General features: G+C 44.8%; 1 protein-coding gene across 2 annotated transcripts in view; it reads right to left on the reverse strand.

Annotated features, from left to right (window-relative positions):
* LOC308311985 (DNA-binding protein SATB2-like) overlaps nt 1-24,398 on the reverse strand; it is a 43,823-nt gene that overhangs the window by 7,718 nt on the left and 11,707 nt on the right. For both annotated transcript variants that reach the window (XM_080758814.1, XM_080758815.1), the window contains exons 2-11: nt 24,123-24,359; nt 21,279-21,458; nt 16,291-16,417; nt 15,056-15,179; nt 11,222-11,324; nt 7,660-7,710; nt 7,140-7,555; nt 5,778-5,978; nt 4,500-4,718; nt 2,316-2,471 (exon numbers count right to left, since the gene is read on the reverse strand). In XM_080758814.1, coding sequence (XP_080614940.1) covers nt 2,316-2,471; nt 4,500-4,718; nt 5,778-5,978; nt 7,140-7,555; nt 7,660-7,710; nt 11,222-11,324; nt 15,056-15,179; nt 16,291-16,417; nt 21,279-21,458; nt 24,123-24,324 — 1,779 coding nt within the window. In that variant the 5' untranslated portion in view covers nt 24,325-24,359. The remainder of the gene's footprint in view (nt 1-2,315; nt 2,472-4,499; nt 4,719-5,777; nt 5,979-7,139; nt 7,556-7,659; nt 7,711-11,221; nt 11,325-15,055; nt 15,180-16,290; nt 16,418-21,278; nt 21,459-24,122; nt 24,360-24,398) is intronic.

The following is a 24,398-nucleotide window of genomic DNA, read 5'->3' on the forward strand; positions in this document are numbered from 1 at the left end:
CCCCCACCCCTTTATTTTGTATTAATGGACCCTTCTCACAGACGTGTCATAGCAGCAGGATAAACACAGCTGCAACCATTAAAATTAATAGTTTGTTTTAGGTAGGTATGACACGACGTTGAAAAATATTAGCAATTCTTTATGGTGCTTTTTATTTAACCAATGAAGTTGACTGACTGTTTTACAGCCTGTGTGTGTGTGTGTGTGTGTGTGTGTGTGTGTGTGTGTGTGTGTGTGTGTGAGAGAGGGGGGGGCTGTTAAGTTTTATAGTCCATTGACACATCTAGTATCTGACCGCTATACTCCTGTACGACAACCTTGTGCTGCGCCGTCGGCCACAGCGGTGCTGCGGTTACCGTAGCAGTCGGGGCACCTCTTGCTCAAGGGCAATTTGGCTGTAGGACGGACGAGTGGAGGGAACGGCGCTTCCCTGCGTGTGCGTGTGTGTGTGTGTGTGTGTGTGTGTGTGTGTGCGTGTGTCAGCAGAGCCCGGAGGAAGGGTTGAAGGAGGGGAGGAGGAAAGATTTGATTATCTCCACAAGGCTGACCCAGGCGCAGCTAGACTCCGCCACCAGCTGTTGTTTGTGCGCCATGCTCCTACACAGCAGCACCCTGGTGCTAATCTGATCAACCCCCACCGTCTTCTCTTCCTCTCCCTTGTTGTCTCTCTCTCTCTCTCTCTCTGCAGACTATCCTATCTATTTCGTTAACCAGTTAAATAACCAGTTATTTAAAAAATAAACCTTATCTCCTGTTCTAACTTTGTGTTGTTGTTTTTTTTGTTTTGTTTTTAGTGGTGCTAGCCACTCCTATGCAGAGCTTTTTCTTACAGTACAGTACAGTACAGTACAGTACAGTACAGTACAGTACAGTACAGTACAGTACAGTACAGTACAGTACAGTACAGTACAGTACAGTACAGTACCACTCACTTCATACTGGTCAGATTGCTATCAAGTAGGCTGTTTTAATGAATCATACTACAGCGTCACACATACACAGCATCCAAAGGAGCAGATGCACAAGCGCGAAACGTGGCGTAAAGCGAAGCGCTATATGAGCATCGACTGAGTTCTGCCACTTTTTGCTTTTCTTCTGAATTTGAACAGTGCAAAGTAACAGTTTGGGTTTTTTTGGGGGAGGGATATGAGGTTTCCACCTGACAGAGACCATGTGCTTTGTTGATGACCAGTCTCTTTGGCCAAGTCTTGTCACCAAAGTGTGTGATTGATGCGTGTCGAGTTCATTGATTGATTTTCGGCTATTCCCCCCCCCCCCCCCCCCCCCACCAGAATAGGTACATGCTAGGGTGCATGTGGTTAACGCATTTCATTTAAGTACTGTAGCAGAATCTAGCGACGTTTTCTCTTAATCCACTTGCGTCCATAGTGTATTGTATGTTTGAGGCGCGCCAGCCGCTCCTATATTCAGCTATTAGTGTATAGATGTTCGTCTTACACATATACAAACATTCCCATTGACAATGAATGGAAAATTCACGTCATATGTGGACGAGCAAATCGGTAGTTTCGTCCAACACAGGGATTGACCTGCACGAGCGATACAAACATAGAAAAATCACATAATTTACGTCATGATGTACATAAGAGCAGGGGCGCTCTTATCACCGTACATCATGGCGTAAATTCTCCATTCATTGTCAATGGGAATTGACACTTCAAACGCGTGTGATTTTTCTATGTTTGTATCGCTCGTGCAGGTCAATCCCTCTCTGTCTCTCTTTAGTGCCCTTTAGTCACTCAGATCTTCATCCTCCTCTCCGTCAGTCATTTTCAGACCGTAAACGTTGATGTATCTCTTCACTCTCTCCATTCATAACGCGTCAATCCTTTCCTTTCCTATCACACACACACACACACACACACACACACACAGTCTTCTCTCAGTCTTTCTCATCCACTCTCTATATCTCCTTCTCTCCCTCCACAGCTAGCAGATGGGGTCAGTGAGCCGTGTCCCCTGTGTTGAGTGCCACGAGAGATGTGAGACGTTTAACCCGGTCTGTCGGTGTGTGTGTGTGTACGTGCGTGCGTACATGTCAGGAATCAGTGGATTTATAAAACCATGTTTTGTCTGTCTGTCCCTCTTCTGGGAACCAATCCTTAGTATGAGAAACAACGATGTTGATTTGAGAATTTTGCTATTGATTGATTGTTTTTCTTTTTTCACCATTTCTCTTTTAATAGTCGCTCGTGGAGATAGCTCGTGACATATAAACCTCAAGGGGTTTTCCCATTAATAAAACAGTGTGAAACTCACCAGTAGGGTAGTTAGTGTGTTTTGTGGAGACTGACCTGGCTCTTGTTGGCAGCCACCTTGGCAAACAGCGCCTGGGACACCTTGGCTCGCTTCATCTCCTGCTGGATCTCCTCATAGATTCCAGAGGTGATGTTTACTAAGGTCTCCAGCTTCAACGGCATGTCTACACTGACCAGAATGGGCTTCGGCGGCTGCAGGAGGACAGGAGGACGGGACAGGAGAGATATAGGAGAGGACAGGGGGGACAGGTCAGACATAGGAGAGGAGGGGGGGACAGGACAGGACAGGCTTTCACATCATATAGGCACTTTTATGGAAATTGCTCTCAGGAACAGATCAACTGATTTGGTCGTATGCGTGATGTCAGTATCACCCTACTTTGTATAATTCCTCCTCCTCTTCAGTCTTCAGTTCCAAATTTTAATTTCCACTTTGTTTACAGTGTCCACCATTGTTGACTTTCCAAGCTGGCATGGAATTTAAACAAGCCTGGTTTTATCTAGCATCATCAGAATTATGACGAATGACTCAAATATTAAATAATTTGCATATCACCACCTCAGGACATTGTGGTACAGAAAGAAAAGTCCAGAAAGAAATGACAAGGACTGGTTATATCAGAGTGGTGATTGAGGATCAAACCATTAGAAATATGTTTGAGGGACATATATTATTCAATATGATATTAAATATTAAAAACCGTTTTAATGCATGCTATTTCTGCTTTAACTGTTATAAGTTAATAACAGCAAAGTCTATCTAAGTAAGGAAACATTTTTATTTCTCACTACAACATGGAACAGTGGCTTTAAAAAAAAGGCACTCAAAGATGTACCATCTAAACTTAAAGGTATCACTCGTGACACCCCACAAATATCGTCAAACCTTGACCACTAATGGAAAGACGTTTTTACAACCTGCCATGTTACGAAATGGATAAACGTACTGTGTACTGTGCTCTGCGATTCTGGCACATGAAAGCTTAAAGCCGGTGGACATGAAGAGGTATTTCCAAAGCAAACATCCAGATCACATTGATAAACCAGTGAAGCAGGGCCAACGAGGGTGGCCAGGCTATCAGAACTACGGGAAGACGTGCGTATTATTGTTTCTGACGACCGTTCCCCCCCACAGACCTCCTGACCTGAACTTGAACATTTTTTTCAAAAACAAAAAAACAGATCGCGAGGGAAGATCTTTGTGTTACATTAAGACATTAACACCTGCTGTGTTCCATGATGCATGTCCGACCATCTCATTAAAACCAACCCGTTTAAAGGGTTAGTTCAAAAAGGTGTAGGAAATACTTTCCATTAATATAGTGGTTTGTACTATACCCTGAGTATCGGCTAATGCCATCAGGTAGGAGGTACGAGGTCCATGCGTGCAAATCATAGACTGTAAAAAATATGGACAAAGCGTTCTCCGGGTCTAACATGAACGTAAAATGAAGCCTGTCAGTCCTTGTATTGTAAGTCGCCATCTTTCCAGATCCGTTTGGGCCCAGCTGGCCATTGGCTGGCCCAGACAACGAGGCAGGACTTCCCCCCTTCTTCTCCGTTGGTTTTTATTTTGACTCGAGTGGGAGGGGAATCCCGATCATAGACTGTAACGGTAGCCACGCCCTTCAGAACATACGCGACTTTATGGTCATTTTTTTAATAAATGGGACCATCATTTTGTGACTGGAAGCAGAAAGTATTCATGACCATGTTTATTAAGGTAATACAGTCTAGGTGAAGTTGGGCCCAAATACATGGACTTCTATGGGGCTATGGGTTTTTCTGGGTCCAATGACAGCGCCACAACAGGCCATTATATGAACTTTCAGGAAATCCCGATTTCCTCAGTGGCTTCACAAAATATCTGTCTGACTGCCCCCCTGGTGCAAATATAATACTGAAGGTACAAGCATTCCTTTGTTCCTCTGTCAATCACACTCCTTGCAGAGGGCAGACAGGGTAGGGGTCGAAGGTTTTGAGGTGATGTTCCTCCCCTTTTTTGCACTAGGTAATAGGTATGTTGGTGTGTGGTACTTAAATGTTGTACGGGTCACTGTGTGCCTTTGTTGTCTTGTATTGTGTATTATATTGTATCTGTATGCTGGGTCCTTGGGGTCAAAGACAAACTTCTCCTCCGGGAGACAAAATAAAGAACCCTTGAACCTTGGTTGAAAATGTATTAAAGATAAATGAACACTTGGGACGTTTTCGACGTACCTGCATGAGTCTCTGTGGGCTGGGACTGCAGGGGACCAGGGTGTTGTTGGAGTGAATGAGGTTGGGGTTGGTGCTTCTCTCTCTCTCCTCCTGGTAGATGCGGTCTCTCTCGCCCTCCGGCAGGTTCAGGAAGTTCTGCATGGCCTTGAGGTTGACCAGTAGCGACTGGGAGGCCGAGCGGGGGTCCTCCTCCTTGCGCAGGATCTCCGACAGCAGGCCCTGTGTGGGGGGACAGTGCACACACACACACACACACACACACACACACACACACACACACACACACACACACACACACACACACACACACACACACACACACACACACACACACACACACACACACACACACACACACACACACACACACACACACACACACACACACACAGTGAAATACAGATATATTGTATTGGAGCACTTTTTTTTATTCCAAAGCCAAACTGCACCCGGAGGTTCGGCAGAATGCACTGGAGTCAATGAGAGCTCAGTGACCAGCTCATGAACAAACACTATTTCTGAATGACTGAGATCTTTTGTAAAGTAATCGCTTCTGGCAAATAACAGAAACACATTTTTGTCTGCTGTGTTGCGTTTCGATGTGTACACTGTGTAATTTCATAGAGGTATCTAAAGAGCAAAAAGTACATTTCTAAACGTGCCAAGTATCGCGAGACTGTCCACCGTTTCCTGCCTGGCAGCCAAATCTCGCGATACCCCCGGGAGCAGAAACTATACCTGCTGCTGTTTAAATCCTCAAATAAAACACATGTGCACATGGAAAAGCAAGTGATTAGAAAACAGCCTGTGATAGGTCTTCTTTTATATACCTGAACCGATTATATGACAAAGGTCTCAATGGCTCATAAATAATGTTTGTTATGAGCTGGTCAAGCTTGCTCCATTCACTGCTTTGTATTCATGTAACTTCCGGTGCGAGATTTGGCTCCCATGAAAGTGTCATGGCGCAGCACCTTGTCACTTCCTTCTCTAATCTTCCTTGGCGCAACCAGGAAGTGCAGCTTCCCCCCCACACTGTGTGTGGCTTCACTGTAGACAGTGGAACCGCAATGGAGTTGTTTTGATCCGCAAGGCATTAATACGGGTAAAAGATTTACACACGTTTTTACGATTAAAACAAAATATCAACCGCTAAAGTTTAAAATAACGGTTGAAGTGGTTAAACGCTATATATAGACACAGATGCGTCCTCAGGTCTAAATGGGTTAACAAACCCACAGGGGGGCCGGCTGCAGCAGCGCTGCGTCGTCGTGTTACCTGGGTGCGGTTGAAGGCCACGCGGGCGAACACGGCCTGGGAGACGCTGGCTCTCTTCAGCTCCTCTCGGACGTGGTGGTAGATGTCGAAGGAGACCTCGGGGTTGTTGTGGCCTCCGCCGGGCTCCATGGCGCTGCCGCCCGGGGTCTTGCAGGCTCTCGGGATGGGCGGGTGGTTGAGGAACTGATGGTGGTTGACGCCCTGCGGGGAGGAGGCCCGGCCCGGCACAGTTATTACCGTACACTGCATGTACACTGTCCATAGCTTTCTCCCTTCTGGCTCCAAAATGTGGAATGCACTTCCCATTGCAATCAGAACGGCAGACTCACTCCCAAGCTTCCGCCGTAGTCTGAAAACCCACCTCTTCAGCCCATAGCACTTGCCGTAGTACTTGCCCTAGCCTCGACCACCTACAGGTGTATGCATAGGCTCAATTTATGTAACTTTTAGATAGGACTTTATGTAGACATAGCACTCTATAGTGTATAGACATATAGTTTCATTAGATAGATATTCCACTGGTTCTTAAGCTTATGTAGGATTCATGATGACTATTTTGACGTATTTGATGTATTACCATGTTTTTTTGTTCTTGCTTACTGTAAATCGCTCTGGATTAAGAGCGTCTTAAATGCCTAAGTTGTACACAATCGCCCGATCGCAATTAGTTGAGTTGTTCTATTTTTGCGAGAGTCGTTTCAATCCATTACATGTCCTTGCAGTCTTGTGTCGTGACGCAACGCAATGCAAGCTTCTGGAGCTTCTATTTTCGTCCTATGTCCGGTACTGCTCACTGTCGGCAGTTTCTTTGTATATCCAAGTTCAGTCAGATAACTCACGAATAGATTTAACCAATATTTATTATAGAATGAGAATATTTATACTTTATCTTGACGTTCGGCTCAGCTACATTTTTCTCCCTGCTCGGCACAATTAAACATTAAGAGCAGGGTAGATGTGCAGATAGATGTGCTTGTGCTCCGGCCCTCCCTCTCGTGTCGAATAAGAAGTCCGTGGGGCAAACGGTTCTCGAGTTACCTGCATTACAACCGTACACACATGCAGACACGCACGCACGCACACAGAGACGTGGCGCATTTATAGTAGGATGGTATACATATACACCCACATAGTAATGCAGCATATTAACCCCTCGAGTATATGTATGCGCCCTTGAGCATAGCATGAAGCCGCTCGAGTATATCTGACTGAACTAACTCTGCAAGCTACATATCATTTATTTGTCATGATTTGCTTTTTGCTTATACAAAAGCCAAAAAGCCAAACAAAAATGTAATTTGTTTGTTTTAATCGAAATTATTTGTAAGTAATTAATCGTCAAATAAATGGAGACAGCCCTACCTGTGGGGGGTGCTGCTGCTGCTGCTGCTGCTGCTGGTGAGCTATCAGGCGGCTAACGGCTAACTGCTGGTTGATGAGGTGAGCCATGGCCAGCTGCTGGCGGACAAGCTGCGGGGACAGCAGCGCCCCGTGGCCCAGCATCGGTGGCAGGGAGGAGGAGGAGGGGGGAGCCTGGGCGCGCTGCAGCGGCGGGCTGGCGTGGTGCTGCTGTCTGTGAGGGTGGTGGAGGACGGTGTGAGGCTGGCCCGGGGTCTGGGTCTGGTCCCCCCCGAGGTTGGAGTTGAGGGGCGGCGGCGGTGGATGAGAGCCGGGGCTGCGCAGGCCAGGCCCGTGGTGGTGGTGGTTGTGGGAGGGCAACAGAGATGGGGCGCGCTGCTGGGCCAGAGCGTTCAGCTCCGCGCTCATGTCCCTCTCCACTGCAGGGACGCAGACACACACACACACACACAGGTCACAATGGGTTGCGGTATAGATTATAATGGGAGACAACATTAGTTTTGTATAACAGGTGATATGATACCTTTGATGTCAGGTTTATCTCGTCCAGACCACAACTTCTCAAGGTATTCGCCTGGAACAGAGGGGAATCAAAGAGGGCATCAGTCAGTTTGTCTGCCTGCCTGCAATGCCTGCCTGCCTGCCTGACTGCCTGCAATGCCTGCCTGCCTGTCTGTCTGTCTGTCTGTCTGTCTGCCTGTCTGCCTGTCTGTCTGTCTGCCTGTCTGCCTGTCTGTCTGTCTGTCCAACCACACCTAATTCATTTCTCTGCATGGTCTAAATTGCATAGCACATGTTCCTTGAGGGCGTGTCCAACTCCACTTTTGCTACTTAAACGGCATACAGTATAATCTGGTCTCAAATTAAGATGCAAAAGGGGTTGCATTTAGTCTCTTAATTAATCATGGGTGTTGTGTGTTTTGGGTGAAACATGAATTAAAGCAATCACAGTGTATGTCGTCTTCCATTCCCTTTAAAGGGCCACTTCACCCCTTTTTTCAACCAGATCTTATTTTAATGATGTTTGGGAGACAAGAAACACTTTCCTGGGATTCTTATGAGGGTAATTTGTGTTTTTAGATATTTCAGTATTTCAAAGTGTCCATGGACTCCATGATGTCATGGACACTTACTTCCTGGACTACATGTTGTCTCAGTAAGACAGCCCTCCCCCTATCCACAAGGAGGAGCAGTGCACCAAAGCATCATAGGAATTGTAGTCCAGGAAGGAAGCGAGCCCAGTGTCCATGGCCAAACTCCAATACCCCAAATCTCGGCCACTCGCTCACTCACTCACACTCGATCGCTCCAGCATGGCGCTGTTACAGTGAAATTGGTGACCTGCCAAAATATGTGACCATCTTATGGACTTTACACAACTTAGACGGAGGTCTTTATATACGTGGCCTAAATACCGCTAAGTTGAACTCTGCAAATAAACAAACCACAATCATTTACATTCGGAAACTGATGTTATGTGATGTCTTCATGTCTACACGATTGTCACATATTTCATCAGGTCACCAATTTCACCATAACACCGCCATGCTGGAGCGATCGAGTGTGAGTGAACGAGTGGTCGAGATTTGGGGTATTGGAATTTGGCTCATGACATCATGGAGTCCATCCATGGACAAGTACTGAAATACCCGTACCTAAAAACACAAATTACCCACATAAAAACCCCCAGGAAAGTGTTTCTTGTCTCCCAAACATCATTAAAATAAGATCTGGTTGCAAAAGGGGTGAAGTGGCCATTTAAGAGCCTTTGCACTTTGCTATTTGATGGATTTGGCAAGTTGCCCAGTTGAAGGAGAAAAGAGAACAGTTGTCGGCTTGACATTGGAGAAATTGTTGGCGTTATACTTTAGCTATTGAAAAATAGCAGATCTACAAGCTCATAGCGCGGCACTCGAGCTTGTAGATCTGCTATTTTTTTAACTTTTTGCGCAAATATTTTAATATACTGTATATTCTTTCAGAGCGAACATTTTTAACTCAAATCTTTGCTTCTGGGAGAGGGGTCCCTGGAACAACATATTTTCAGATGGGGGTCCACAGCCAAATACAGATCATTCTGAGGGTCCTTGACATGAAAAAGGTTGAGCACCAATGACATAGAAACATGGGTTTTTCAGAAGACTTTTAGGATTTAGAAGACATCCTAAATGGATTATTTTAGACTCTCTGCTGCCCTCATATACCTTTCTCTCCAACCGGCTCTCCAGTGTGGACAATGGACATGCAGCGCGGCTCTCCCTCTGCTTATGGCTTGTAACTGTTTGGGTTATGAGTCTGGAGTTTGGGGCTATTTGGAGCATAAAGGTTAGAGTGAGGTTTGGCACTGAAGATGAGGGTTTACCTTAGTGTGGGCTTGAGGGCAGAGCATGACATGCCTGTGAGAGAGTGTGTGTGTGTGTGTGTGTGTGTGTGTGTGTGTGTGTGTGTGTGTGTGTGTGTGTGTGCGTGTGTGCGTGTGTGTGTGTGTGTGTGTGTGTGCGCGTGCATGTGCGTGTGCGCGTGCGTGTGTGCGTCTTTGAGAAACACATCCTCCCTCTCCAAACGTTGAGGTTTGGAGAGAGCGACTGCTTTCCGTTTGGGGTATATATGATTGTTTAGTGGTGTCATCTCAGCCTGCAGGCAAAGGAAAAAGGCTGTTTGACCGTCATCGTAGATAATCTTTGAGATTTTATAGATTTCGTACTTCATCTGGTGATCCCGCCGCTCGACAAAAATGACGTTGCGTCGGCCCTTTTTTTCCGCCTCGAAAATACATATTCTTTTGGGGGGCAACGGGGTTGTGCGACGAAGCCTATAAATGAAGCCTTCTAGTGCTCATGGTTCATGGAATGTTACTCTGTTGATTCCTTTGTTGGTAAAAGCCTCGGTACTTTGATATATGAGCTGACTGAAGCAGAGCTCGGGGTTTATTGAATAAGCAAGTTCTTCTTGGGCAACACAACAACAACGTGCCTCAAATATTCTTATATAAACACTACGCTGGAACACAAAATGCATGTAGCTCAACGAAAGCTTAAGAGTGAATATTAAGAAGATGAAGGTCAGTAACTAAGTAGATATGTTCACGCTGGGCAGTATTATGTGCAATATTGATATCAGTATTGAAGAAAAACAATATATATATTAATAATTGTTAAATGCTGATACATTCATGGTAGGTTTCTTTGCATCTGCTCAGAGCTGGAGTAGATCTTATCCTATAGTATACTACTTATACTAAGTATAGATTTGGCTTTTAGCCTTCATAACATGCTTGCGACTTGAGAGAGGATTTTGGCCCAGAAGAAGTTAATGCACATGACTCCTGGGCCAGTGAGTAAACACCAAATCTGTCTGAACACTACTAAAGGCTGTTCACACAAAGCTTTCCAATATTTTCTAGATCATAGCATGACCGCTGCACCACATCTTATTTAACAGTGCAAAATGGCAATTTCTTTTTTCATTCCCCCCAAACCCACAGTTTACTTGATTCAGATGTTTATTTTGTAATGGTTTACACTGGTGAAAGATGTGAGCAGTCATCATTTTAACATGGAAGTATGTCAGTTCCTTCCTCTTTGGGCTGAGAAAAAACACTGAGAGGTTTTTCATCACCATGATGTTAAGAAACTTTAATTATAAAAAAAAATTGTAAATTGTAATTGATTACAGTTATACATGTATTTTGTCATTTAATTACATAAACGTGTTACAGGCAATCAGCTACTCCCCCAGCTCCTGTCTATGTTCCGAGGATTTAATATTATTTTCTGTGTCCGAGTGTCAAGCATCAATAGCAACCCACTATATTTATGTGAGCCTTGTAAAATCGACAGCTATACAGACTAGTACTTAACTCACTGAAACAATTTTACATTTTTAAGTCATACGTGATGAAAGAAATCATAGAGAATAGAAGACATAAGACATGATGAAAAAAAGGCCAGACTGAGTGTTAATTTATAACGTAAAAGACAGGTCCTCCTGACTGCAAAAGGCTCCCTGTGTCTTTTTGAACATCCATGTTTATGTAATGTTATAATTTTGTAGGGTGTAGTCCGATTCGGAGACATTTGGCTTACCTTTGATGCGCTTGAACCTCTTGTACCAACGGCCAAACTCCTGGCATTTAGAGGTGGAGACGTTGGCATAGTAGGAGCTGTTCACTATGGCTGCGATCATGCTCTGTCAGAGAAACAAACGGGTGCAGCTGTGAATGCAAGGCAGATGAGGTTTCTGAGTCTTCTTCACGTGCCGGTTGCCAACATTTTGTTTTAGGAAGATATTATAGGCAAAAATATATAAGTATATCCTTGGGGACCCGCCGTTCCTTTCCTGAGCCACGTGGCCCATAGGTCAGGAGTATACATATCCAGTTTCTGTAGCGTGAGGCAGCTTGATGTGGTAGTACACCCCCTGGACATGACGCTAGTATGTCGCAGGGACTTACCCCCAATCCAACCCTTGATGCTGAGTGTCAAGCAGGGAGGCATTGGGTTCCAATTGTATAAGTCTTTGATGAATCGCTGGGATTAACCCATTTAGACCTGAGGCCGACTAAAAAAAAAATATCAGAAAACAGTATTTCTGAAAAACCTATGTTTCTATGTCAGTGGTTCTCAACCTTTTCCATGTCAAGGACCCCCAGAATTATCGGTATTTGGTCGCGGACCCCCATCTGAAAATATGTTGTTCCAGGGACCTCCCTATGTAGAAGCAAAGATATGAGTTAAAAAAGCAGATCTACAAACTCGTAGCACGGCACTCAGGGGCAGCGCTACGAGCTTGTAGATCTGCTATTTTTCAACAGCTAAAGCATGACATAATGCTTAAAACACCAAAAGGGGTTCCCATCCTGAATGGGTTTTAAACCCCAACCTCCCAATCTCAGGGTGGACACTCTAACCACAGAATATTAGGCACGTTTGAATAGTATAGCAATTATTGATAGCAATCGTTTACAATCAAATCAGACGAGGATACAGTATATAACAACATGCTCTGCGGCTAAACAGCGTAGCACTTTCAACGTCGTAATTCATCATAATGTCCACACCTAAGTAATTTAGTACCTACAGTATAAATTTTAAGTAAATAAAGATGGATAGCCAGCTTAGACAGACATGAGGATCATAAAAGAGAAACATGCAAAGCCACAATGAAAAAAGCAAAGATGTGTGCCGCCCATTATAAGAGACCAGTCAAACCAGTACATGGGAAAATGTGAGGATGAATTTTCAAGATGAGTCAGGCTGCACACACACCACCCACACACTCCCCTTAATTACTAATTAGATCGTGACTAAGTACTGTATATAAATCAGAGGTCTAAATGATACAGTGAAGTAATGACTGCAGGGTGTGTATAAATATGATAATTGAGGCGCGCGTGTTTGTGTGTGTGCGTGTGTGTGTGTGTTTGTGTGTGTGTCTGTGTGTCTGTGTGTCTGTGTGTCTGTGTGCGTGTGCGTGTGCGTGTGTGTGTGTGTGTGTGTGTGTGTGCGCGCGCTCGCACACACGAGGGTGCGTGTGTTTGTGTGGTTGCTTGCCGTGGGTCCCATTCACGTCAGCAATATCTGTGATTGTGTGGGTTTATCGGTGTGTACATCTTCTGCATGGGTGTCTGCGTCAGACAGCGTGGGTGTGTGTGGGTGTGTGTGTTTGAAGTGTGACTCAATCATTTCAGTTTCCCATGTGACGGTGTGCGTGCGTGTGCGTCTGTCGTGTGTGTACGTGTGCGCACGCCGCCCGCACTCACACACATGTATGTGGGTGTGTGTTTGTGTTTGTTGCACGTGTGTGTGTGCACGTGTGTGTGTGTGTGTGTGCGAGCGCGTACTGAAACGATGTCAGCCACATGTGGTGCAGTACACACAGTGTGTGTGCATGTGAATGATTCCCAGAGGTAAAAAGAACATTTAGTTCTTGACGAAGCAACTATGTCACTGGAACCATTACGTTTGCCAACGTTCTCTCTGGCTACGAATGAAGATTACTTTTTCAGGCAAGGTTACAATAAGTCTCAAAACAGCCATGGTATTTTCCTTTTTTATATAGTATAGAGCGTTGCAGTCCCGCCCCCTTTCAGAATGACGAGGGCACCAGGAAATAATTCCCTGTTCATTTTCCCCATAGACGTTTCAAAAAGTATTTATTTAAAGACCTTTAACCCATTGATGCCTGAGGCCGAATCTGGGAACGCCTTCTAGGGCCTGACCTAAGGTTTCTGAAAACCTTCAAATTCTGATGATTTTTTTTTTAAATAGTTATGTTGCTACATGTATAGCAATAGCTGATGAGACACAGAGAGCACGGCCGGCATCAAGGGTAGAACAACGTATACGTTGCACCAGGCGTCAATGGGTTAAAGACTCGGACAAAGCCAACTCAGGCAGGTGACACATTTTTTGGGGCCGAACAAATAATTAGAAAGAAGAAAAACAACAAAAGAAAGTTTGTTATACCCTGCCCTTTCTTTTTCGTCTTTCTAATTATCTGTTCGGCCCAAATAAATGTGTTTATTGTCATGAGTTGTCACCTACCGAGTTGGCTTTGTCCGAGTCTTTAAAGGTCTTTAAATAAACACTTTTTGAAACGTCTATGGGGAAAAAGAATGGGGAATTATTTCCTGGTGCCCTCGCAGGGAAGGGTATGTATTGTCTACTTCATTGGAAAGTAAATTGTAGGGAGATGCACCACATGTCCAGAGCTGGATAGAAACCCAAGGTATTGAAAAAAAGCCCCCTGAGCTTTATTGTGATTTTATCCTCGGTGATGCTACTTGGCTGTATGTATGGAATGCTAGGTCCATACCGTTGGTCTGTCATACTTAAACGCAATACATACTAGAAAAGGTTCCGCTGAGCTCGGTCCAGACTACGATATGACGTCATTCAGAGGTTCGGGTGTGTGAGACCAGAACAAAATGTGTCTGTTCAGCGCCTCCGGGATGTTGTATACCGATACTTAGCTCAGCTACGTTCAGAATTGTTTTGTGCATTCATTCAGGCCAGCTTCAAGTTCATTCTGTCAGCACTAGCAAGTGAAAAGCATGTAGCGGTAGTTTGGGAAGAGAGACGGGCCAGCTGTAGTGTAGCCTACACACATGGCTTAAGAGAGTCTCCGCTCCCCGCCAACAGCGAGCTGTGAGCGCGAGCCACAGAAGTGTGAAATTACATTTGTCTGTCCAACGTTTGTTCGGTTTGGGGAGCCTAACCTTTTTCGGTTGTATGCAGCTTCCTAAATTAAGTCCGTGGACTATGACTATACACGGGTCATTCCAAATCATGAGACTATTTGGAGAAAAAAAATCAAGAGTAAAAAGAGGAACAGCCTTTATTTAATTAAAAGGCAACATATTTCAACCATGAAAGGTCTTCATCAGGGCGAAAATTGGTTCAGGTCCGGGGAATTTCGTCCGGGGACCCCCAGGGGTCCCCAGCTAAATGATAGTTAGGAAGCAAATGGACCCTTATGGGTCTGTAACTCTGAGAGTGTACAAATGGAACCAAATGGATTTTGCAATATAAATTGGGGGTCCCAGAGATAGAAATGCCATTAAACGGAGGTCCGTAGACTAATCCAGGTCAAACCGGGGGCCCTTGAAATGAGCCATAAAAATCTCCTCTCATGGGGGTTCTTGGTATATCTTTTCAAATGGGGGGGTCCGCAGGCTAATGAGTATCATTTTGGGGGTCCTTGACATGAAAAGGTTTGTGAACTGACGGTATAGACCACAGTACAGACTAGTACCTGTGAGAGCGGACACTCCTTGGCCAGCGTGATGTGGTTCATCTCCCTAACTGATGGTATAGACCACAGTACAGACTAGTACCTGTGAGAGCGGACACTGCTTGGCCAGCGTGATGTGGTTCATCTCCCTAACTGACGGTATAGACCACAGTACAGACTAGTACCTGTGAGAGCGGACACTCCTTGGCCAGCGTGATGTGGTTCATCTCCCTCAGCAGCTCTTTGAGGGCGTTCCTCACCGTGGCGTGGTTCCACTGCTCCGACGGCAGGTCCTCCAGTCTGGCAAAACTGCACGGGCGACATTTAAATGCATCGTTATGTAGAAACGCAACAACAACTAAAGCAATCTCCATGAATTCAAGGCTTCATCTGGTGTGTAATTGATAGAAAATAAGTCATTTTTTTCTGGGGTGTACTACTCTTTTAAGACCGTCGTTTTCTACCCTTTCCGTATCAAGGCCCATTATTTATTCTGCATTTGAGCCACGGACCACCATTTGAACTTTGCATATTTTGATGTCGTTGGATAATATTTTGTCCACAATTCCATGCGGTATTGATGTTGGTACCATTAGGAGAGATAACGGGCAAACGTTGATCAAAATAACAATTCTTCTACATTCTCCAATTGGTAGACTTCTTGTAAATTAAGTAATGCAGATATTTAACAATAATTTAACTCTTGAGGACGCAAGATGAAACCAAATTGAGCCGTATGGGTCCATTTGGTTTCATTGTACAGTTAAAGATCTATAAGGGTCCATTTGGTTGTACCAACTCTCAATTTAGCTGGACCACCTGGAACCCCCTCAAGGACCACTGGTTGAAAACCACGGCTTTAAGATGTACAGTGCAAAGGTACTATAAGATCAATGCTCATTGAGATATAGAGGTTTTTCAGTATGGTCTTTACTTTACTTTAGCACTTGCAAAAGCATGGCTATATTCTTCCAGGGGTCTAGTCTCAGGCATGTACGAAGCCCGAGTTAGACCTAATTGCACGAGGGTGTCGCTTAGCAAAAATAGCCGATCTACAGGCTTGTGTAGATCGGCAATTCTCGGAGCGTGATGTCGACGCAAAACTCCATATAAATCAGTCTCAACAGACTTAAGAGGACACACGCACGTCGCAATTCATGAACTGTGTGATACTGTATGAGTGTATGTCAAGACTGTAACATCACTGAACGATGCGATGACATAACCTCCTGATTGGTTTATAACTTACAGTAACTGTTTCCAGTTTAATGATTTAAGATCTAAATGATCTAATTGTACCGTTCATATCACAGAAGCGATAATACGGGGCAATTGGATTGTAGGCAATAAAGTTATTGCTACGGTGACACACACACACACACACACACACACACACACACACACACACACACACAGGTACCTGTGCAGTAGGATGCGTAGGGTGACCATGTGATAGACGTCCAGTAGCATATCAGCCACAGTGGCCTCTGGTGCGTCCGTCAGGTAGTGGATGGGCATCGGTTTCCAACCACCCACCTTAATGATACCTGGAACACACACACACACACACACACACACACACACACACACACACATTTACCCGACTCACGATCACAACATTTGCAGCGTTTATTGACTTGCCTGGGCCTGATCGTTCACAGGTGCGATTGTCGTGGGGAAGTAGCTCTTTAGCAGCCTACCGTTATAGAGCGTCGCAGTCCCGCCCCCTTGCAGATCTACAAGCTTGTAGCGCTGCACTCGGTGCCGTGCTATGAGCTTGTAGATCTGCTATTTTCCAATAGCTAAAGTATAACATAATGCTTAAAACACCAAAAGGGGTTCCCGTCCTGAATGCGTATATTTGGCCATAGCAAAGGCGGAAGCGTTCGACTGCAGCGTCAATAGCAAATCCACAAGCTCACAGCAGCGTTGTGGATCAGCTATTTTTTGCTGTTTGACACACGGCGAAGTATACAGGCCTCGAATGGTGAGAGATACTTGGACCACACGGATTTCTGTGACTCGTCGTTTCATGTCCACATAGAGAGAAAGTTAGCCAAAGACATAAATACTCTGGCGCTATTGTAAGAGCACACAGTCCATATGTACAATATTATCTGTTATCTTATATTGTCTGTTGCTCTTTCTCTCCTTTCATTGTTTTCGAAATAAATTTTTTGGCCAATTCTTTTGTAACGTATACACTAAGATAAATGCTAAAAACGTGTGCCCTGAAGCTCTGTCCCGTTCTCATGCCCTTCCCTTCCACCTCCTCCTCCTCTCGGAGCATCATTGCAGGCTGTGTGCTCAAGAGAGGCGCTTGCATTCCCCTGGCCCTCCACAAGATTGTTGGCTGGAACGGCAAATCTAAACAGTCCTAATCGCATTAAAATCGGCTAAATCAGACACAGACCTGCATGGCCTGCCAGCCTGGAGTGTGTGTGTGTGTCCGTATGTGTGTTTATGATTCTCTGTCCTATATCTGTGTGTCCGTCTACAATGCACATTGTATGTACTGTATTTATACGTGCATCACTGCATGTACACGATAGTGTACATGCCTATGCACATGTTGTGCGCGTGTGCGTATGTGCCTCTATCACATGAGAATGAGGGTGACGCGGGGGTGACAGAACAAAGCCCAGCCTCTTTGAGCTAATCAAAGAGGAAGTTTTTTAAATCGGCACGGAGGCAGGGAAACAAAGCCAAAACACGCCACAGAATGGCAGCGTGGTTTTGATGTTGACACACTGCAAGAATGCTATAAGGTCATTGTTTTCGTATTGTATTTTTCATCGCAACAGACAGATAACATGTGTCCAGCAGATGCCTGCATTATATATATAAAAAAAATTACATTAGGGATAAGTGGATAGACATTTTAGTTCCCTCTTCCACAAATAAATCTAGCTAATCCAATCAAACAATTAAAACAGCAAGCGTGTTTCTAGACAACTGAACTATATTGATTTATTTCAACATATCAGCTATTGATTGCTTGTTGATTGATGATACTTTATGTACCTAATGACTGGTAGCCCTTCCAGTCACTCATTTATTTCAGAATTGGACTGCATGCCATGTTTACACATCCTTTTTGCATGAGTGGTTGATGCTTGGTTTTTCATGTGGTAAATTTGGGTTCAAATCCAGGCTACATTGGGGCCAAACATGGAAATGTACAAACCTTTGGATAAATGATAGACGCTTGCTTTTTCATGCAGGAGTTCAGAATCCAGGTAGTTTGGGGCCGACAATGTAGGAAATACAGTACAGAAACCTATACATCTAATAAACAAATATATAAAAATACAAAATCTGAATGTTGCGTGCACGGTCATCTTCTTATACAGACCGGGCTATTCATGAAGCAGGGAATGCAGGAGGCTAAAGTGTTTAACTTGCCCTTGTCCGTTGCATGTCTTGATGTGCCAAAAATATATCAAGTTTAACTGTCCTGCATGTGGTGCGCGAGTTCCAAAAATACGCTTTGGGAAGGTTCATTTTGGGATCCAATTAGGCTTTTTGCGAGCCTTTAAATTAGGAATTATTCCTGAGCGAGGACGCTGGCCAACTGAAATCAAATATCAAATGAACGTACTGCAAAATACAGACTCGGGCTTAATTCAGTACGATTCCTGCTGCCCAAGAATTCACCCTCTAGTCCACATAAAACCCTGGGACCCAAAACACATGCCCTAAACAAGTGATAGGCTCCTTTTAATCAGCTATAGTGTCTAAGTTAATTAAAGAAAAAGGTCCCGTGCCAAGGAAGGGAGCTTAAAAATACCGCCCTGGCCAAAGTTATGAAAGACACAATTGAATCTGTATAGGAGGAAAAATAGAAGGCACTGTGTATAATTTTGGTTGTGACCACACTGAGGGGGGAAAAAATGCATGACTCCATCCAGAAATTATTCATTTGAGAAAGAAAAAGCCCATTTCACTGGACGAAAAAACATGTCCATCTGGGAGGGAGGCGGGGCGGGGACGGGACGGGGGACGGGTCTGAGAGGGCGTTGGTCCACTTGGTTCGTTGGTCGCGGAGCCCTGTGTTTACGGGACAGTGGTGGAATGTGAGGGCTGCCTTCCTTTGTGTGTGTGTGTGTGTGTGTGTGTGTGTGTGTGTGTGTGTGTGTGTGTCTGTGTATTACTATACTTGAGAGGGCCAAATGTCGCCACAAGTAGTAGAATTTTATATATAGACATTAAGAGGACAATTTCCCTAACCCTCACAAGATAAATGGCTGTTTCGTGGTTTTAAAACGATGTTTAGAGTTAAGGTCATTACACATCATGGAGCAAAAGGGAATAAACAATATTACGAAAATGTGTCGCGATTATTTATTTACTTCGGACAAGCCTCGTTCGTATTCAGTTTGATCGCTTTGTTCACGCTAAAAAAGTCAACCCCGTTTAATTTTTTTTTAAATGACACTGCTTCATCGCCTCATTATAGAATCACATCAGAAACTCATAACAGGGCCTGGGCATCAGCGGTCCAGGCACCTTGGCTGGTAATCCAGTCTGGCAGTGTGCCGAGGGTTCGACTCCCGAGCCCGACGGCCTTTACTGCATGTCTTCCCCCCCATCTCTCTCCCCATTTCCTGTCAGCCTACTGTCTGTCCGTCCATAAGATATATATATAATAAAGGCGAAAGCCACAAAAAAAAAACATTATTATTTTTTAGACTCATAACAGAAACACCAGTTTAAAAATGAATGCAAATGAATCGCACACAACTCCAGTAGTGGTAGCAGTGGTTCCCAAACTTTTTCATTTAACTCTGAGAGTGTACAATTTTTTTTTGTACACTCAAGAGTTACAGACACATAAGGGTCCATTTGTTTCCAAACTATCATTTAGCTGGGGACCCCCTGGAACTCTCTCAAGGACCCCTGGGGGTCCCCGGACCCCACTTTGGGAACCAGTGGGATATAGGGTTGGACTTATGCTGATTTACAGTATAACATATAGTTGCACACCGAAAATAGAAGATCTACAAGCTCACAACTTGCCATGCTTTTCTGTACTAAATGCAAGTGTGTGTGTGTGTGTGTGTGTGTGTGTGTGTGTGTGTGTGTGTGTGTGTGTGTGTGTGTGTGTGTGTGCGTGTGCGCGTGTGTGTGTGTGTGGGTTTGTGTGTGTTTGTGTGTGGGTGTGTGTTTGTGTGTGGTGTGTGTGTGGGTGTGGGTGTGTGTATTGCTGTGTGACGTTGCCAACATGCTTACTGGTTTTAGCGTTGTAAATGTAGCGAGCTGGATTCAAGCTAGGGTCTCCCCCGTGTGGTAAACCAAGCATCTACTGCTAAAGCCAAAGGGGAATGCCCCGGCCTGTTGGCCATGCAAGATAAGCCTCTGGGATCCATGCAGGCTGGCTGGGCTAAACATACGTACCATACGTACATAAACATATCATAATGGTACATTGACCAGCCCTTGACCTTGCCCCCCCTGAATGAGAACCCGATGTAATCACCTGGGTTCGAACACGAGTCTATGGCATGGAAAACGAGTCATCTATAGCACAATGCGACGCGTTTTGAGCTTGTAGATCGGCTATTTTTGCTATATTTGAATTCAAATCATGAATTATGTTTTGCTGTTTTTTTTAATTGGAATCCGGAAAATGTCCATTTCATGTAATTAAAGCGGATGTAATGTTTGCCTGTTTGGAATTGTTACAGCTGAAAGCATTAATATATCAGTATGCTGATATTAACCTGCGGGCCACATTATGTGAAGGTGGGGGCCTGTATGTGGCCGCCAGCCGCACATGTATGCTATAGTCTATAGCCTCCCCGAACAAGACACGTAACCCCTAACAGGGGTGCATGTGTTTGGACCGACGCACTAACAGTCCGACAGGAATTAGTCCAAAACCCAAACCTGGCTATAACCTCCTGCAACGGGTTCGTTTTAACGGGAATCCAGCAGGACGTTCTCCTAGCATCATTTCTAAGCATCCTATCGGGCCACACACTGAACACTGCCTCCGCCACTGGTGTATGAATAACAATAATAATAATTAATTGCATTTTTATAGTGCTCAAAGCGCTTTACAATGGTTCATTCATTCATACATTGGGAGGTGAAGCGGTGAACAGTCGACGCCAGTGTCCTCACTTGCCACATTCACACACCGACAGTGGCGAGCTCACACTGACCGACTCATTGGAGGCAATGCAGGGTTCAGTGTCTTGCCCAAGGACACTTTTACATGTGGACAGGAGGAGCCGGGATTCGAACCGCCAACCCAGGGATCATCGGACAAACTGCTCTACCTCCTGAGCCACAGCCCCCCATGTAACAAATGCATTGTAAAAAGCACTTTGGAAACACTCCATGCATGTCTCCATCATTCACCACCCCACGCAAACACACACCACCTTCACATTGCAGCCTCACCTCGTGCCTGCACTGCCGAGTTGTGCGAGTAGCCCAGAGCCACCAGAGCCGTCTCCACCAGCTGTGTAAAGAGGATGTCCTTGCGGACCAACACGAACTCTGCGTGCCTGTCGCCGCGGCCCTCCCCATCGCAGGCCATGTCCGCCTGCTCCACCACACAGTAGACTGGAATCATCAGCCCTGAGAGAGAGAGAGAGAGAGAGAGAGAGAGAGAGAGAGAGAGAGAGAGAGAGAGATAAATTGCTGCTACTTGTCGCAAATGTTTTTTTATACTAAATGCATGCAAAAACATTGAAATACCCCAACTTTCAAAAGTATAAAGCTAACTTCTCCTATATGGACGTATAACTATCTCTGCCAGAAAATGATAGTGTTACCCAAAGTGTTAAAGGGACACTTCACCCTTTTTGCAAAAAAACAAAAATATATATTAATGTCGTTTTAGATTTAGAAAACTTTCCTGGGGGTCTTTGTGTGTGTAATATGTGGTTTTAGATATTTTAGATTTTAGCAGTGAGCCCAGTGTCTCTGATGTCATGGACACTGGGCTCACTTACTTCCTGGACTACATGTTGTCTCAGTAAGACAGCCATCCCCCTATCCACAAGGAGGAGCATTGCACCAAAGCTTTATGGGAATTGTAGTCCAGGAAAGAAGACACTGGGTTAACTGCTAAAATCTAAAATATCTAAAACCATAAATAACACACAAAGCCTCATGAAAGTGTTCTAAATCTTCTAAACGTCATTAACATATATATACTTTTATATGTTTTCTCATGTCAATAAAGCTCCTTTCAATTGAATTGAATTGAATTGAATAGAGAGCGAGAGCGAGAGAGATGCAGTGTCAGAGAAAGTTAGATAGGGCAAGAGAGAGAGAGAGAGAGAGAGAGAGGTCGGTATAGGTAGAAAGACAGAGAGAAAGACAGAGAGAGAGACAGAAAGAGAGAGACAGGTGGATGAAGTGACAGAGGGAGATAAATACAGAGGTTGAGAAAGACGGAGAGTTCATTTTCAAAGAGCCTGAAAAATGCGTCATTTAATATTGCTCAACTGTATTTCTTGTCACAGTCCATGACGAATCCAGGAAGAAGAAAAAAGCGCTCTCTCTCAACGCCATAAAATATCCTATCCGCGCTCGACTTCACCGTCGGAGCACATGCGTAAACAAACCTGGGCAGCGAGGCATTGCGACGTTTTCATTTTGTGGGGGGGAAGGAACCGACACGGCACTATTCTGAGCTCCCAAACTGCTCGCTTAGCTAGTGCTCTGGCTCCCTCCCACATGTGCTGGAAAGTAACTTTAAATATACTTAAGTACTGTACTTTACTGGAGTATTTCCAATTTTCAGTACTTTTACTTTTTTATTTATTTGAAAACTTTACTTAACTTTGGAGATTTTAATTTAGATTAGAAAACATGCATTAATCACTTCAACCATACTGTACATTTCGGCCATTTGTAGATCAGCTATTTTCAAAAAAGATTCCGTACACATTTTGAACTTGCGAAATGGGACATTCTGCAATAGGAGTACTTTAACTTTTAGTAGTACATTTTGCCGATAGTCCGATACTTTTACTTGAGTACATTTTTAATACGGAGCTTTCACTTGTAACGGAGTACATCTACAAGTAATAATACTTTTACTTAAGTTAAACATTGGAGTACTTTTTTCCACCAATGTTTGGGTGCAGTGCTCCCTCCCTCCCACGTGGGCCTGCATGTGTAATTCAACAGCTATCAATCAACCCAGTGACAAGGCAATGACAAACGTGTCCCAGCCAAAACCGTAGCTCTCAGCGTCGCGCACGCTATCGGCCAATAACTCAACTGAAGAGCGCTAGTGTGGAAGGGGGGACGGAGCATGCATGCATGCATGCAGGCCAGGATACTTGTTTGCGTGTGTATGTGTGTGGTATAGTGCGTGTTAGTGTGTGTGTGTGTGTGTGTCTGCTGTACTGTATACTAGTGTATATACACGTACATTGTTTGCGCGTTGTTTGTGGGACAATCGTGCGGTCAACTGTGTGAGAGAACGGTGGGTGTGTGTTTGTGGAAGTGTGTGTTTCTGTGTGTGTGTGTGTGTGTGTGTGTGTGTTTTATTTTTTTCCATATGCAGCAAGTGAATATATGTGTTTTCTGTTTCCGTGGTCTGACTCCATTCGGGTGCATTCTGTGTGTGCACATACCATGCATCATACATTGAAAGTGTCAAGCTGTGTCAGATGTAAATACTGCCATTTGTAAATACTAATGAACACACACACACACACACACACACACACACACACACACGGTTCTGTTATGTAAAAGAAATACATGTACAAAAGGTAAGGTGATTATTTGATGCGACTTGTGACCGTGCATTTTTGCATGTACTTTCTGCATGCGCTTAGATCATGTGCGGCAGTCTGTAGTCTGTATGTGTGTGTGTGTGTGTGGTCCCTCTCCCCTCCATATCGCCGCGCTGTGGTTTTTAACAGTTCAAAGACAGAGCTCTCATTAACCACTGGAAACCACCTCCAGTCTGCTACCACTCTCTCTCTCTCTCTCTCTCTCTCTCTCTCTCTGTCTTCTCTCTCCCCTCATCATTCCTGCACAATATTGTGTTTAAAGCGATATATCCGTTATAGGTATACATTTAAATAAATGCCGCTTACTTTGGGTTCACGCTGATGTTTTTGTACGCGATCATTGTGTGCGTCCCCTTGCACATAATTCACAAACATAGGTAGGTAGAGTCTGCTCAGTAGTTTTCCTATAACTCAGAAAGTATTAATACCCTTTCAGAGTTAAACTAGCACACTTGTACACTATGTACACGATGTGTTGCCCCACCTCCCAGTGGCCTCAGCATTGTGCCGTTGAAGCGTGCCCGCGAGCCCGTCGGACTCCCGTTGACCTCCAGGCGGCTCGTCTTGCCCGGAGGGGGGCCACTCGGGTCCGGGCTCTCCCCGCTCTCCCTCACCTCCTCTGGGCTGACGCTGTCCCGCAGGCTGGGGGACCGTGTGCCGCCTCCGCCTTCCCCTCTCTGCTCCATGCCCCTCCAACCTGCAGGGGGAGCCCCCAGCGGACCTAGGAAGAGACATGCAAGAGCACCAGGAAGAGGACAGG

The sequence above is a fragment of the Protomyctophum bolini genome, assembly GCF_963924005.1.
Source record: "Protomyctophum bolini genome assembly, chromosome: 24".
NCBI classification, from domain to species: Eukaryota; Metazoa; Chordata; class Actinopteri; order Myctophiformes; family Myctophidae; genus Protomyctophum; species Protomyctophum bolini.